The 13342-nt window shown below is 42.7% G+C and overlaps 1 protein-coding gene across 1 annotated transcript in view; it reads left to right on the top strand.

The window, feature by feature from the left end:
* The first annotated feature begins 404 nt into the window (after positions 1 to 404).
* Positions 405 to 13342, top strand: part of insrb (insulin receptor b) — a 76923-nt gene continuing 63985 nt past the window's right edge. The window contains exon 1 of the mRNA XM_076725935.1: positions 405 to 1808. Coding sequence (XP_076582050.1) covers positions 1715 to 1808 — 94 coding nt within the window. The 5' untranslated portion in view covers positions 405 to 1714. The remainder of the gene's footprint in view (positions 1809 to 13342) is intronic.

Genomic DNA, 13342 nt, shown 5'->3' with positions numbered 1-13342 from the left:
ATCTCTTAAAAGGAAACATTTCCAGTTGAAACTTCCCTTTACCAAACAGTCCACTGTGGTGAATATTAACTAGACAACTAGACAGGTGATTTTCCATTTGAACACACACGCCATTCCACCCAGGCTATCGATAACAGAGAGAGGACCTTCCGCTCGACATATTTATTCTCATTCACGCATCAATCCGCTCTTATTTTTCCTCCATTCCAGTTTTTTAAAAGGTGTTGATGTGTATTCGCCTCCCCCCCTGACAAAGAGCACCGGTGTTCCGACACCAACGGCCGCGCCGCTTCAGACAGTCCGGATCCGGAGCCGGCCGGTTAGCGCCTGGTGGTCCGCTCCGGGTTTTCCCGCCGACCACGTGTGGCCCAGCTGAGGTGACTGGCAGGAGTTGTTTACTGGTGGAGAGACTCACAGAAGAGAGAGACGGAAAGAGGGGGAACCTGAGGGAGAGCTATCGCTAAACGGAACGGGAATCCAAGTTTTTACACTTGACCCGTCTTTTTAAGTCGTGTTATGTTTGTTTACCTCATCGTTTTTTCACTATCGGAGACGGGATACTGACTTTGTGTGTGTCTGTGTGGGTTTTTTATTTTTTATTTTGAACTCTATCGCCGACACTGAAACCTCGTTTGTTTTGGATTAGCTAGCTAGCGTTAGCTGTTTTCCCCCATCAGCTAACGTTAATCTGAGAAAAAGAAACGGGCGGCGTGGTGGAGAGTTTTCTCACTTCAAAGCAACGTGTGTGCCGAGCAGAGCTGTTGTTTTTGTCGTTTTTCTCCCCTCGCAGCCGATGGGAAAGAAGTCACGTTTAGCTCCCAAGTTTTCCGTCTTTGTTTTCTTTATCCCGTTTTGTCGTTTTATGGGTATTCATTCGTTTGCGGCGTGGTGGTCAGCGGGGGTGAAGGAGTTCAGAGGAAGGTCGTAGTGGGGAAAGCTGCACGTTTTTCCTGCACGTAGCTGCTCGGAGGAGTTTCCTGGGATGTGCTCCCATCTGTCTTAAAAAGGATGAGCTTCTGGGAAGATACCAACAAACTGGTAATATAAAGACCTGTGGACTTGAAAAGAGAGAGCGCAAACCCGGCCAACTCCCGTGCTCGGCTCTGTATTTGGCGATATCCATAACTTGAGCCCTTGTCTGCTGGAAGAACAGACGAGGAGGCTGTTTTTTCACGTTGTTCAAAGGAAAAATACTTCTTAGCAATTTTTTTTTTTTGAAGTGGGTTTTCTCTCATTGGAGCAGTGCATCACAGAGAAATGAGCCCGGGGCCGGTGGACCTCCTTCGGGGACCTCCAAACTAGCCCTCCGCGTGTGGGATATTAATAGTAATACTGTTAATTCTCTCTTGATTCAGTGGAGCACCAAAATTAAACAGATGAACGCGGACTGTCGCCTCCACTTATGGAAAATGAAGATCTTCACTCGCACATGTGTTGCCAGAACCCAAGATCACGTTATTTAGTGGTCTGCGTTTTTTCCAGGGCTCACATACATCACAAACTTGGCTGGGAAGATACTCATAAATTTATTACCCAACCCCCCCGGCTTACGGGGGGCAACCTTCAATCAATCGGCTATATTGGACCTTAATTTTTAAGAATTTGTTTCCTACTTTTGATATTCCAACGCCTTTGTTTTTAAATAAACATTTCTCCCTCAAGTTTTTTTTTGAGAAGCTTCAAGAGGAGAGCACAACTTAACCCTCAAGTCAAAATGAGACGGTGGACGATAAAGCTGCGAGCACAAATGGTGTTTTTCATCATCGGCACCTGCATCATATGCCAGTGTGGACTGATAAACGGAGAAAGTAAGTGTTGCTTTTTTCATTTTGTTGTATGTTTATCATGGCACATATTTTTATTTCTGTTTCCAGCTGCACACAGCGCCACCCAGCACACTGTATATTTAATAAGAACAAAATTGTTAGTTTGCACATGCAGAGGAAAGATCGATTTTAGTGGTATGTTTACGTTGCATGAAAACCACAATACATTAACTATTATCAGTGTAAATTTGTTTAACATTATTGCATCGTTACAGCGGGATGAACTCCCATAAAGTATGATAAAGACACCATAAACATACCATAGAGGTCCATGGAGACACTGGTAGTTACAACAGGAGTATTATTGTGTAAAATACTTACTGTAAGATAAATTTAGGTACGTTTGTCGTACCTCTGACATAATGGAATATCGTGGAGATAATGGTTCTCATTAAATAGAATTATTATTGTTATTGTCTTTTATTTTTTTCCATTAAATTGTCATTTTAGTCACGAGACCCTCGCCTTGCTTCCGGCGCATGCGTAAAGATTCATACTGGGTCTAATTAAGGGGCCAGTAATTTCAGTTGTTGGGGATGCGTGGCCGCGCGCTAATAATTGATACTCCTCCGTGAAGTTATTGGGTAATATCCCCGCCCCCTCGCGCCGTCTCTTAAAGGTACATATTTTAGCGGCCTGTGTCGGATGCGCCAGCCCCAGGGCCAGATTAGGCGCTGTAACTGGACGAGTGTGGTCTGCTGCAGCGAGTCTAAACTGGGAGTAGCAGGATTGGCCCTGTGAGCGCAGCTAGGCCTCTCATGGCGACAGACACACACCAAAAAACAACACACACATATACACACACGGCGCTGCTGCAGCCTCAACGTAAACAAATTAGCCGCCGACGCTAAGAAGTCTCTTTATAGGTGGCGGATTAGCCGACATTGCTCTTTAGCTCCTGATCGGACCATGGGCGTCTTCCTCACCGGAGGATCGATTCCCCGTGTGGCGGTGGTTTTTATCAATGAGCTGGGGTTTTGGTTATAATAAGAAAACAGCGTGTAATCTAAACAGTACCGTGATGCTTTGCCAGAGAGGGCTGCAGATAATGATCCCGCTGTAAACCGCCTAATGACCTCGCCTTAAAAAAAGATACCGGCGGATAATTTGCAGCAGGGAATTTTGTTTTTAGTGGGTTCGATTGTTGTCGGATGCTGTTGCGTTTGAGCGGAAAACACCACTTTAAAATTAAGCATTTTAATATTGGCAGAAAAGTTCATCCACAGTCTCACTGTGAAACATGTTCAGGGGATAAATTTGGTGCTTAGCTTTAAAGTAAGACACATCAGATTGATGCATGTTCAAATAAATAAACAAATAAAGCTAAATCTTTACCTCCTGTAATTATTGACAATGGGAGGGAATCAAATGAGAGGAGAAAAACCTCGTTACTTAAGGTAGATGAGACATTTGACCATGTGATAACCAACGTGGTTTGAATGAATGAACATCTCAATGGAAAACATTCACTGTACATCAAGAATGGCTGCAATACAAACACCGAGATTAAGTAATGCTCATTTTACTTGTTCATCAGTGCTTTAACCTTTGGCCTGCATTCATACTTCTCAGATTTGTGTTCAGCATTTCAGATGATATGTTGCACAAGTCTACAAAGTATGCAAATCTAGGGCACGTGGATAGAGCAAGTGTCCAATTACATCACTTTAAAAGTAAGAAACAAGTCACCTTAATGAAACCAATAATAAAATGTTGTTTGCTGTTCCCTGTCTGTAGTTTTGTAAGGTTGTGGATCCTCAAACTTTGAATTGTATTACTTAAGTGTGGCTCCCGGTGGCCAGGTTCAAAGGAAATGTTCTGGCTACTTTACACAGGTCATGTATGCAGACAGAACAGAGGCCTCTGAAAGGGGGTCTTATGAGACAGGGCTGCTGGTACCCCTCCTTCCTCCTCTTTCTTCTCTCTCTGTCTCTCTCTCAGGGAGTGGGGTACATGTCATTGGCTGTTCTGGTTCCTGATGCACTCAATTCTCTGGGAAGTGACCATATTTGGCACTCTTGAGATGTTTATGCCTGGGGGGAGGGGGGGCAACAACCAAAATACTTAGAATATTTCATTCTGAATCCACATGCTGCTTGACATCTCCACCTCAGTTATGGGAAAGGGGAAACAGTATTGATATATAAACCACGTTGCAGCTGTGATCTGCTGACTGCACTTTAGAGAATGTGATAAAACTGTTTTTACAGGCTGCTGTTCATCGAATTTGACGGAACTGTTTGTCATAGTTATCAGCTAACGCTTTTCTGAAGTAACCGCTGAGCTGTCTCCTGGTCTAACTCGCAAAAAAACAAGTTGTGCAACTGGGAGCCTTGCCCCCTTCTCATTCCTCTCAGGCTTGTAAGCACAGCCCTGTTGGAAAGGGTAGTATGCATGTGTTGTTATGTATGCTTTCCACACTCTGTGCTTCTTAAACCCACACCCAAACAAGTGTGTGACACAGTCTGTAAAGACGAAAGAATCTCCCATTCTGGCAGTCTGAATTAAATGTCCAAAGGGGTTTCCTTTGAACCGTTGAGTATTTATTTTTTCAACCTGTCTGATATTGTAGCATGTTGATTTGTAAAATTAGGGTGCGTAGAGAGATGCCCTCTATTTCTGTGTGTTTGTCTGTAGCCCATTTGGATACTCAGGCACTCTTCACTGAAACGCACAGTGGCATTTTCCAACAATGCTGTGCATGCTGTGGAATGTGTTTGAAGTGGCCCACCATGTAGGTGCCTGTGCATGTGTCTCTCTGTGTGTGTGTTGTGTGTACACGTTTATCACTATGCACCCCAGCCACCCTGTGCTGTCTGCAGGGTCTCATCTCTCAGCTCCTGACCTGCCCACTTTCGGGCAATGTATGCTCTGTGTGTGTGTGTGTGTGTGTGTGTGTGTGTGTGTGTGTGTGTGTGTGTGTGTGTGCGTGCGTGCGCACACACGCACTTGTGTCCGGAGGAGGTGGTCATGCATGAGAACAGTGTGTCCTAGAGCGGCAGGCTCAAGAGTGGGCTGCCTGTTAGTGCTAGCCCTTGCGCCCTGAGTGGCCCCTTGACCCACCACACATCCAATTAATTAAATGGATAAACTGCATGATGTGTATTATGAATTTAGCAAGCTTTAATGTATGACAACAGGTCTGATACATAAGAGAATGACTGAGGTGGAGGTGAAGAATGTCACAATGTAAAGCAGAGTGGACACTCCTCCTCTGCTGAATCCATAACTTCATTTCAGGACACCTTGAGGTGCCTGTATGGTGGTCAGTGAACACAGAAGAAAAGAGTCTAAAAGTTAAGTTAATCCTAGTTTAACCCACAGTTAAGTTAGCTTAGTTGTAATTTTGTAGCCCAACCAATACTGGAGCTTTGAGGCCAATATCAACATTTGAGAGATCAGTAAATCAGATCACAGTAGATGGGCTGATATTCATTATCTGACATATACACAGAACAAAAACACCTATTTTTCTTAAGTATCTGTTATATTAGTTTTTTAACAACTGTGATCAAGGTATGTGCAAACTACGCGATGGAGAAAGTGAAAAATGAAAACTAAGAAATCATGTTATTTTCTCAAATAAGTGATGAATCATTTGGTGTTTAAAATGTCAGAAAAAATTAAATATGTCTCACAATTTCCCAGAGATCAGTGAATTGTTTGGTATTCTGTCCCATCAACTGTCCAAAACCCAAAGATAAACAGTTTACTATAACATAAGACAAAAGCAGAAAAGCAAATCCTCAGGGACTATGTTTGAATTGTCCTGATGCATAAGATTAAAGGACACCTGAGAGCCAATCACAAACAGAACAATAGCTGACTTAAACATTTCTCAAACTTACTTGGAATGGTAGAAAACAATGGGAGATGATCAGGGTTTGATACAGAATTTTAATACTTTCACTGTTATATGTTTGCATAAATAACAGCTGTTTTATCTGCTGTTCTCGTGGTGCGCTATTAGAACAGCCTCTGCTGTATGTTTAATGGGCTACATGCAGAATCGTGGCTTCCACAGGGCAGCCATACCGCTGATTACAGATTGCCATTGTGTGTTTGGGTAGTCCATGTTCACAGAGCCTGTAGACAATGGGGGTCATGAACTGAGGCTCCACCAGCTGTGTGCTGCGTTTCGAGTGTTGGCCAGGAAGGCAATATGCACTGCTAAAGGAAATTAACTGTTGGGGTGCCTTTCCTAAGTGCTTCCTCCTCTGCACTTATCTTTCCAAGTATCCCTTTCAACTTCTCCTAACTTGCCAATGCTTTTTTCATCTTGTTTGCACTTGTGTGCGCATGTGTGCATGCCTGTGTGCGTGCGTGTGTGTGTGTTTTCCTGGCAGTTTTTCCAACAGCAGTACAAGCGGAGGATGAAAAAAACCAACCTGACCTTTTGACTCCCACAATTCACAGTTTTATCGGCCGAGAAGCAAATACATTCCTGTAGAGTGTTTACATGTGTGTAGAGTTTCGTCTTCTTTCGACCGACACTTCAGAACTATGCTAAACAGGGTTTTCATTTTATAATTAATTGAAAAGGCTGAAAGGATTGGCCTCAACCAGCTTTGAATAGCCAACTAATAGAGAAATATACCCAGCCAGGTACAAGAGCACGCCCCCTCTGAAGGTTTTTGATGCTTACTAACACACAGACTGTTAGAATCTCTGTGAGATCTGAAGTCTAATTGTAAGGCATAATATGTAGGCTAGCTGAAGGTTGGACAATTAAGTCTGTCTTTGAAAACTTTTAATTAGTTCTGGTCCACATATTACCTCTTTTTTTTTTTTTTTTTTACATCTGTGGTCATCAGTTTCAACAGATTATTTTATTTGACCCCCCCCCCCCCCCATCAGTTCTGTGCATTGAATGAGTCTATAAATACTACATGACCCAAAGCCTCAGTGTCTATTGTCATGTGTATTCATTCATATTCTGAAAACTTTATTGTTGCTCAGTTAATCCAGAATCAGAAAATGAATTGATTCATTATCCTCAGTGTATTTCTGTCCTGCCACATTCTTACAGTTAGTGTTGCAGCAAAAGACTTTTCAGCCACTTAATCAATGCAAATGACTTAAATCTCAAGTAAACATGGTAAGCGCGTTGACTCAACAATTAAGCTAGCAAATGAATTTAAGTTGGATATATGGAGAAAGAGAAAGAAAAGCGTTTTTGACAATCACAAAGGAATACGTTGTTATGTTCATTGTATTTTTGAAGGCAATAGTCGATCATATTGCTTTGGGAGAGCTCAGCCTGCCTAGCAGCTTTCCTGAGAGTTTGGTCTGAGGTGATTAAATGCAAGATGTCAGAAAAATGTGGTCCAGACAGCTGGAGCTGCCCTCTTAATTCAAGCCAAATTTGTATACTCTCCGAACAATATTGGTGTTATCTTGCAAAAATACCTGCTTATAGTACAAGTGACAAACAGAGAAACTAAGCTGCCAACAGGTGCATGCTCTAATCTCATCAATCACACAATCTTACATTACGATTGCAGTCTTTAACCATCTGATTTGTCACTAGATCGGCAATTAGCCCTGAGATGCCCCTCTTTGAGAAAAGTGTGATCAAAGGAGTTCTTCCGACCCAACACAGCATCACGTCTGGCTGAAATATGTGCAGTCTTTACACTTCTTTGATAAGCAGGGGTGTTTTTTTAATACGGAGCTTAGCTGATGCCCTCCTCTCTGACTCCCATTCCTAGATAGAGAACTGTGGCTGTTTATGTAAACCTCTGCTCACTGCACAGAAATGTGGTCGAGTTGGGAGGGGATGGATGGGGTGCGGGGATCACACACACACACACACACACACACACACACACACACACACATGCAGACAAACACACAGAGAGCGCCGTTACGCCATGCTGCAACAATCTGATTTGATAGTCCTTGTTGCTGTTTGGATCTGCCCTATTTTAACTGTTGGTGACTTCACACAGTAAAATCCAAGTTGAGCTGGCCCTGTAATGCGGGGATCAGCAAAAGGGTCTTTTGGGGGCCTTTTGCAGACACTGTCTGAGGCCATGTCCATGTCCTGATGGGAGTATATTGGAAAATACATCAATCTGTGTGGAGTTTTTGACCATCTTTTTCCAAAGTTGCTGCCTGAAGCTTGAAGGTTGCAGACTTGATTTGATTGTGATGAGAAAAATCTCAACTTTTTGAGAACACTGAAGTGTATAATGTCATGTGATCCAGGCTTTAGCTGTACGTCCAGAATGACTCCCAGCTTAGTAGACGGTTCAAAAACAGAAGAAATGTTCTAAGTGGAAATGATGTAAAGCTTCTGGCTCAAGTGGCCGGCGCCTGCCCAGTACAAGAGATATAAGTGTTTTTCTATTGTTTTGGCATTCAGTGGGCTGAAGACTTTTTATGTAAGCAATTGTGCAGACAGAAAACTTTTTAAAGTGTTTCCAGATTAATCTATATAAGCATGAGAGAGCAAGGCTGAATGGAATATGATGGGAATATATATCTGAGCTCCGGTGGTTACAGTTTAGAAAATGATCACGCAATTTGAAGGTCACACTTTCAGCAGTCAACGTGTCCATCTCTGTTGGACACTCTTCTTCGAACTGTCTCAGGGTCGACTTTCTGGCTACCTCTGCTATCTGACCTCGCAGACGAAAGCTTACATGCATGTTAGCGTGTGTCCTCCAAGGAAATGTGTAGGAACACCTTGTTTACAGTTTAACAGGGCTGTGGAGAAGCTGCGTACAATACACAGCTTTATATCTCTATCATGTATCTGAGTGTCTAAATGCCCTGAGATGCATGATTGTGCATGTGTGTGTCTTTTGTGTATGTGAGTCTGTTGGGCTAGAGTGGCTGTGTAACTGAACCTGACGGGTTAAATTTATTTTGAGGACTGTCATATGACTGAGAAGTGGCTATTTGACACACAGCCCAGTGAGTCTCTAAGCAGTTAATTACAACCACACACACACACACACACACACACACACACAGAGGAATGGATAGAGTCAAGCTATAAAATAAAAGCATGTTATAAATTTGACATATTGAAATTAATCATGGACATTAACAGATAGTAAATGTCAGATTCATTTGCATGTCATGATTTTACAGTCCTGGGCATCTGTTGACATTTGTGATCACAGTCACACAAATTCAGTCAGTCCATGTGTTGTTGCGTTATTGCAACTTGCAGTTGTTTCATTCTGGACATTTTTTCTGGGCAAATTAGAAAAATTAACACTTACTACAACCCTGTTTCCAAAAACGCTGGGACACTGTGTAAAACATAAATAAAACTGAATGCAATAATATGCTTTTTTTTTTTTGACATATGCTCCGTTGAAATCAGTACAAAGACAATAAATGTAATGTTTCACCTCATCAGCTTCATTGATTTTTGTAATTATATGCTTATTCTGACTTCGATAACAAGTTGGGTCAGGAGCAACAAAAGACTGGGAAAGTAAAAAACACCTGTTTGGATCATCCCACAGGTAAACAGGTTCATTGGTAACAGGTGATAGTATCATGATTGGGTATGAAAGAGGCATCCTGGAAAGGCTCAGTCGTTCACAAGCGAGGATGGAGAGAGGTTCACCACTTTGTGAACACATGATTGTATAAAGGATATTACGACATGAGCTCAGGGACACTTTGTAAAACTGTTGTCAGTAAACACAGTTTGTTTGCAAACGATTGCAATCTGTTTTTATTTATTTTTCACAGTGTCCCAACTTTTTGGGAATTGGGGTTGTAATCTGTTTCCTGTATAAACTACTCCAAACAACACCTCAGCCTGCCAGCTTGAAATACATAATACAAGGCATCAATAATCTTTAACTTTCAAGCTTCCATCCTTCATCAGCCACCGTCTGTGATTCATCTACGAGTCTCACCAAACAGCCGTTTCTCCTGCATTCTGGGTGAGAAGCATGCAGGAAAATGTGATCAGTGAAATCTGAAAATTGAATCAGTAGAAGTTGTTTGCACCACAACAACTTCTGGCTTCTCTTTCCCTCCCATGTCTGTACTGTTTCAGAGTGTGTGTGCTTGTGTGTGTGTGTGTCTCTCTGCCTTTATGCTGGGGCTCTCTCTCCTCCCATACCTATCTCATTCTCCCTCCCTCCCCTCGTTTGCTTTTACGTTCAGGGGTAAGAGGGTTCACTCTCATCCACTGATTTGTTTTTCTTTCACACTGCAGATGTGCACAGCCTGCAGACCTGTCTTACACACACACACACACACACACACACACACACACACACACCTGCTAATCCTGCTCTGTATGAGGTAGGAAAGCCACCTCTTTCAAACCTCTTAAAGGTGTGAACACCATCCATTTGACACCTCTCTCTCTCTCTCTCTCTCTCCCCCTCTTTGTTTTTTGTTTTCTCCTCTCTTATTAGGCCTGCTTGCACCCAGTTGGGCCTAAGTGATGCTTAATGTGTACACCTGCACGTTGTGAACAACAGCACTCAGTCACATGGACCTGTCTGATTATGTTGTGTTTGCTGCGCTGTGTCTGTGTGTGTCCTTTTATGAGCTCTCATGCTTGTATGTGTAATGTGTTCAGTACTGGTGTGTGTGTGTGTGTGTGTGTGTGTGTGTGTTGAGGGGGGGCTCTGTTTTTGTCCTGATGAACTAGCCTGAGATGGGTTACTATGGTGACAGCACTAGCTGTGCTTGCAGTAGGCTTCAGTGCTCCCCCCGCCCCCTCTGTCTAAATACACTTCTAGCCTCACTGCATTTAACTCACGTTTAACTCATTTATGCATTTTTAATGTGGGCTCATGGAAGGTAGATAATCATTTCTGGCATAGTTGTCATAATATAGTTTGTAGTAACATATTATCCCGATGCTGTTGTGATTTTCGTATGTTGCCAGCGGTTGATTTTTCCCTCTTTGGACCCCCAGAGGGGTGACTACTGTAAACGCATGATTATCTATCCTGATTTTTGGTCACTCTCAACACCTGTAATCATGTCAGAGCCTCTCACCAATCAGCATGTCTCTTCTGAGATTCAATGAGTTACTCCCACATATTAGAGTCCGTCAATAACTCATCAGAGTCCAGTTCTACTACTGACTTCTCTCCCAGACTTAGTGAAATAACACAGTTTAAGAGGTGTTTTAATTGATCCATAATGTTACTCGTAATAAATGCATGAAGTCTTGCTCCAGTCCTGGCAAACTGCAGTACGCACTCCACAGACCTCCTCTACTTTCACAGCATGGAGTATATGCACTCTTCTCTGCATCCTCACCAACATTATGGCAGATGGAGAGGGAAATCAACAGAAAGAAGGGCATACAAACCACCTTCCTTCTCAATTCCTTCTTGGTGCCCGCTGTACTGCTCTGTCCAGCTCTGCACTATTTCACCCACTGCTGTCATGAAACTGGGCGGGGGAGAATCTGGCCATGCCTCACAAAACCACCGGCCAAGCAGTAAATGTGGTCTTTTAATTACAGAATATATGCTTGTATGATTTAATAAGGGTTTATTTTATTAATATGGCTAGCAGTTTTTATTAACTGGTTGGAATAGAGTTTTGTCTATTGAACAGTGGCCTGTTTTTAATCGCTTGAAGTGATGCGTGTAACTGCCGCGTGGTAGGAGAGGTATTAGTGGGTGTACATGTAGCCCCACTACTCGCATATTATCGCAGTGATGACAGTATTGCAAAATTGTGACAGAACGTGACACCAGTGATGGCGACAAAACAGTATACCGCCCACCCATAAGTGTACGCAGTTTCCCAAAACGTATTCATTGATTTTTGATAGATAAGAAACAAAAACTGACTGTATTTTTCTAAAACAGCTGCAATAAAATTCAAGTTCTGCTTTTGAAAATCTTTAAGTCCTGCAGCGGAAATCATTGTTTCAGATACCGATATGATTTTGGAACCTGAATCACTAAAATATGGACTCTGAATGTAGAGCTCTTGACCTTAAATACACTTTCAAAGTTTTCTGTTGAATAAGAGCAGTGCTGTGATGTCTACCTTTCCCCTGTGTGTGTGTGTGTGTGTGTGTGTGTGTGTGTGTGTGTGTGTGTCTGTCTGTCTGCGTATATTCTGGGAAAAAACAACAGAGCATTCGAGTAGAGACGTAAGCATCTGTTATGGCAAAACATTAAGCTTTGAAGCATTCAGGTCAGACCTTTTTTTTTTTAATGTCATTGGATAGCTGTTGACACGTGTGTGTCGGCCTGTGTGTGCATCACGTGCCTTTTGCTTCTGTGACAATGTTTAACTGGTCATTAAGCGTCATGCTGTTGAAGAAAGTGAAGAAAACAGACACTTAAGGACAGACTGGAGTGAAAGGAGTGTCCCAGTGTGGCAGAGCTGATACTATAGCCTCCATCTGGGAGCAAACACTTGAGGGACTCGTGCCAAGACGGAGTGAAAAGGGACAGAGAGATGAAGAGCTAGTTTATGAGCCTGGATCAAGCATTCCTAATTCACTTACAGTTAAAGGGGGCGCATATTGAATCATGCCTTGCTGTTAAATGACAGTGTAATGAATGGAAGTCATTTTACAATACCGCTGTGGCCACAGACCGTCCACTCCAGGGACCCGTCTGTCAGAGGCTTGTGAACAGCAAGTGATTTGTTGGCCGGGGGGTCCTTTCAGCATTAACATGACGTCAGTATTTCATCCATGCCATAACCAGCATGCTCGTGGAGATCCTGTACAGAAAAGGGGGGCAATGATTGAGAATCTTTGGGAGTCTGTGAAGAGGTTTTTTTTGAGAGTCGGGATATTTGTCCATAATGAAAAACCCACAACTAAATAGTTAAAGTGCTTTGCTGCTTCATGGTATCAAGTCAATAAGAAAGTGGTGTTATGTGTTTATGCCTCTGTGGCCGGAAGCATTATGGTTTGCGGGTAGTCCATCCATCCATCCATCCATCCCATTGTCATGAATGTAATATCACAGGTTCACCTGTGAGGAATGAGAGACAAAGTCTGCATACTTTTCCTTCCCTTAAGCTAAGATGGAGAGCAAGACGTGTGTTGATGTTTCTAAGTTCGAGAAGGAGAACACTGGGAGGAAAGTTAATGTGTGTTGCTCTTCTGTTGTAAAGCTGCCGTCTGGGTCAGTGTGACCGCGTGCTCTTCCTCTGAGAGAATGGTGATGTTAGTACTTAATGCAAGATGTGATTGGCTGTGTTTCTGTATAAAGGGTCTCCCTCTATGCAGACAGATACCTGACAGAATTCCTTTGAATTAATGCAAAACTAGGGGGCGCCATCAGGAAACCAAAAAATATGAAATGTAAATCTCTCCCTTTTGCTTTGTGATTTTTTTTTTTTTCTTAAATGAGACCGTAAGACAAGTGATTTAGAGAGCAGATATGTATGCTGTAGCAGACAAAATGCGTTTTAATTGCAGTTAGACTTTAAATGGAAGGAGGCACTGAAGCTGTGGGTACAGGCCTGAGCAATGGAAAAGGTAGAGGGAGGGAGAGATATGGAAAGAAGGAAGCAGGGAGGCAGGATGTGTGTGTGTGTGTGTG

This window comes from Chaetodon auriga, chromosome 3, assembly GCF_051107435.1.
Source record: "Chaetodon auriga isolate fChaAug3 chromosome 3, fChaAug3.hap1, whole genome shotgun sequence".
NCBI classification, from domain to species: domain Eukaryota; kingdom Metazoa; phylum Chordata; class Actinopteri; order Chaetodontiformes; family Chaetodontidae; genus Chaetodon; species Chaetodon auriga.
The sequence above is the reverse complement of the archived record's forward strand: the minus strand, read 5'-3'. Positions and strand labels throughout refer to the sequence as shown.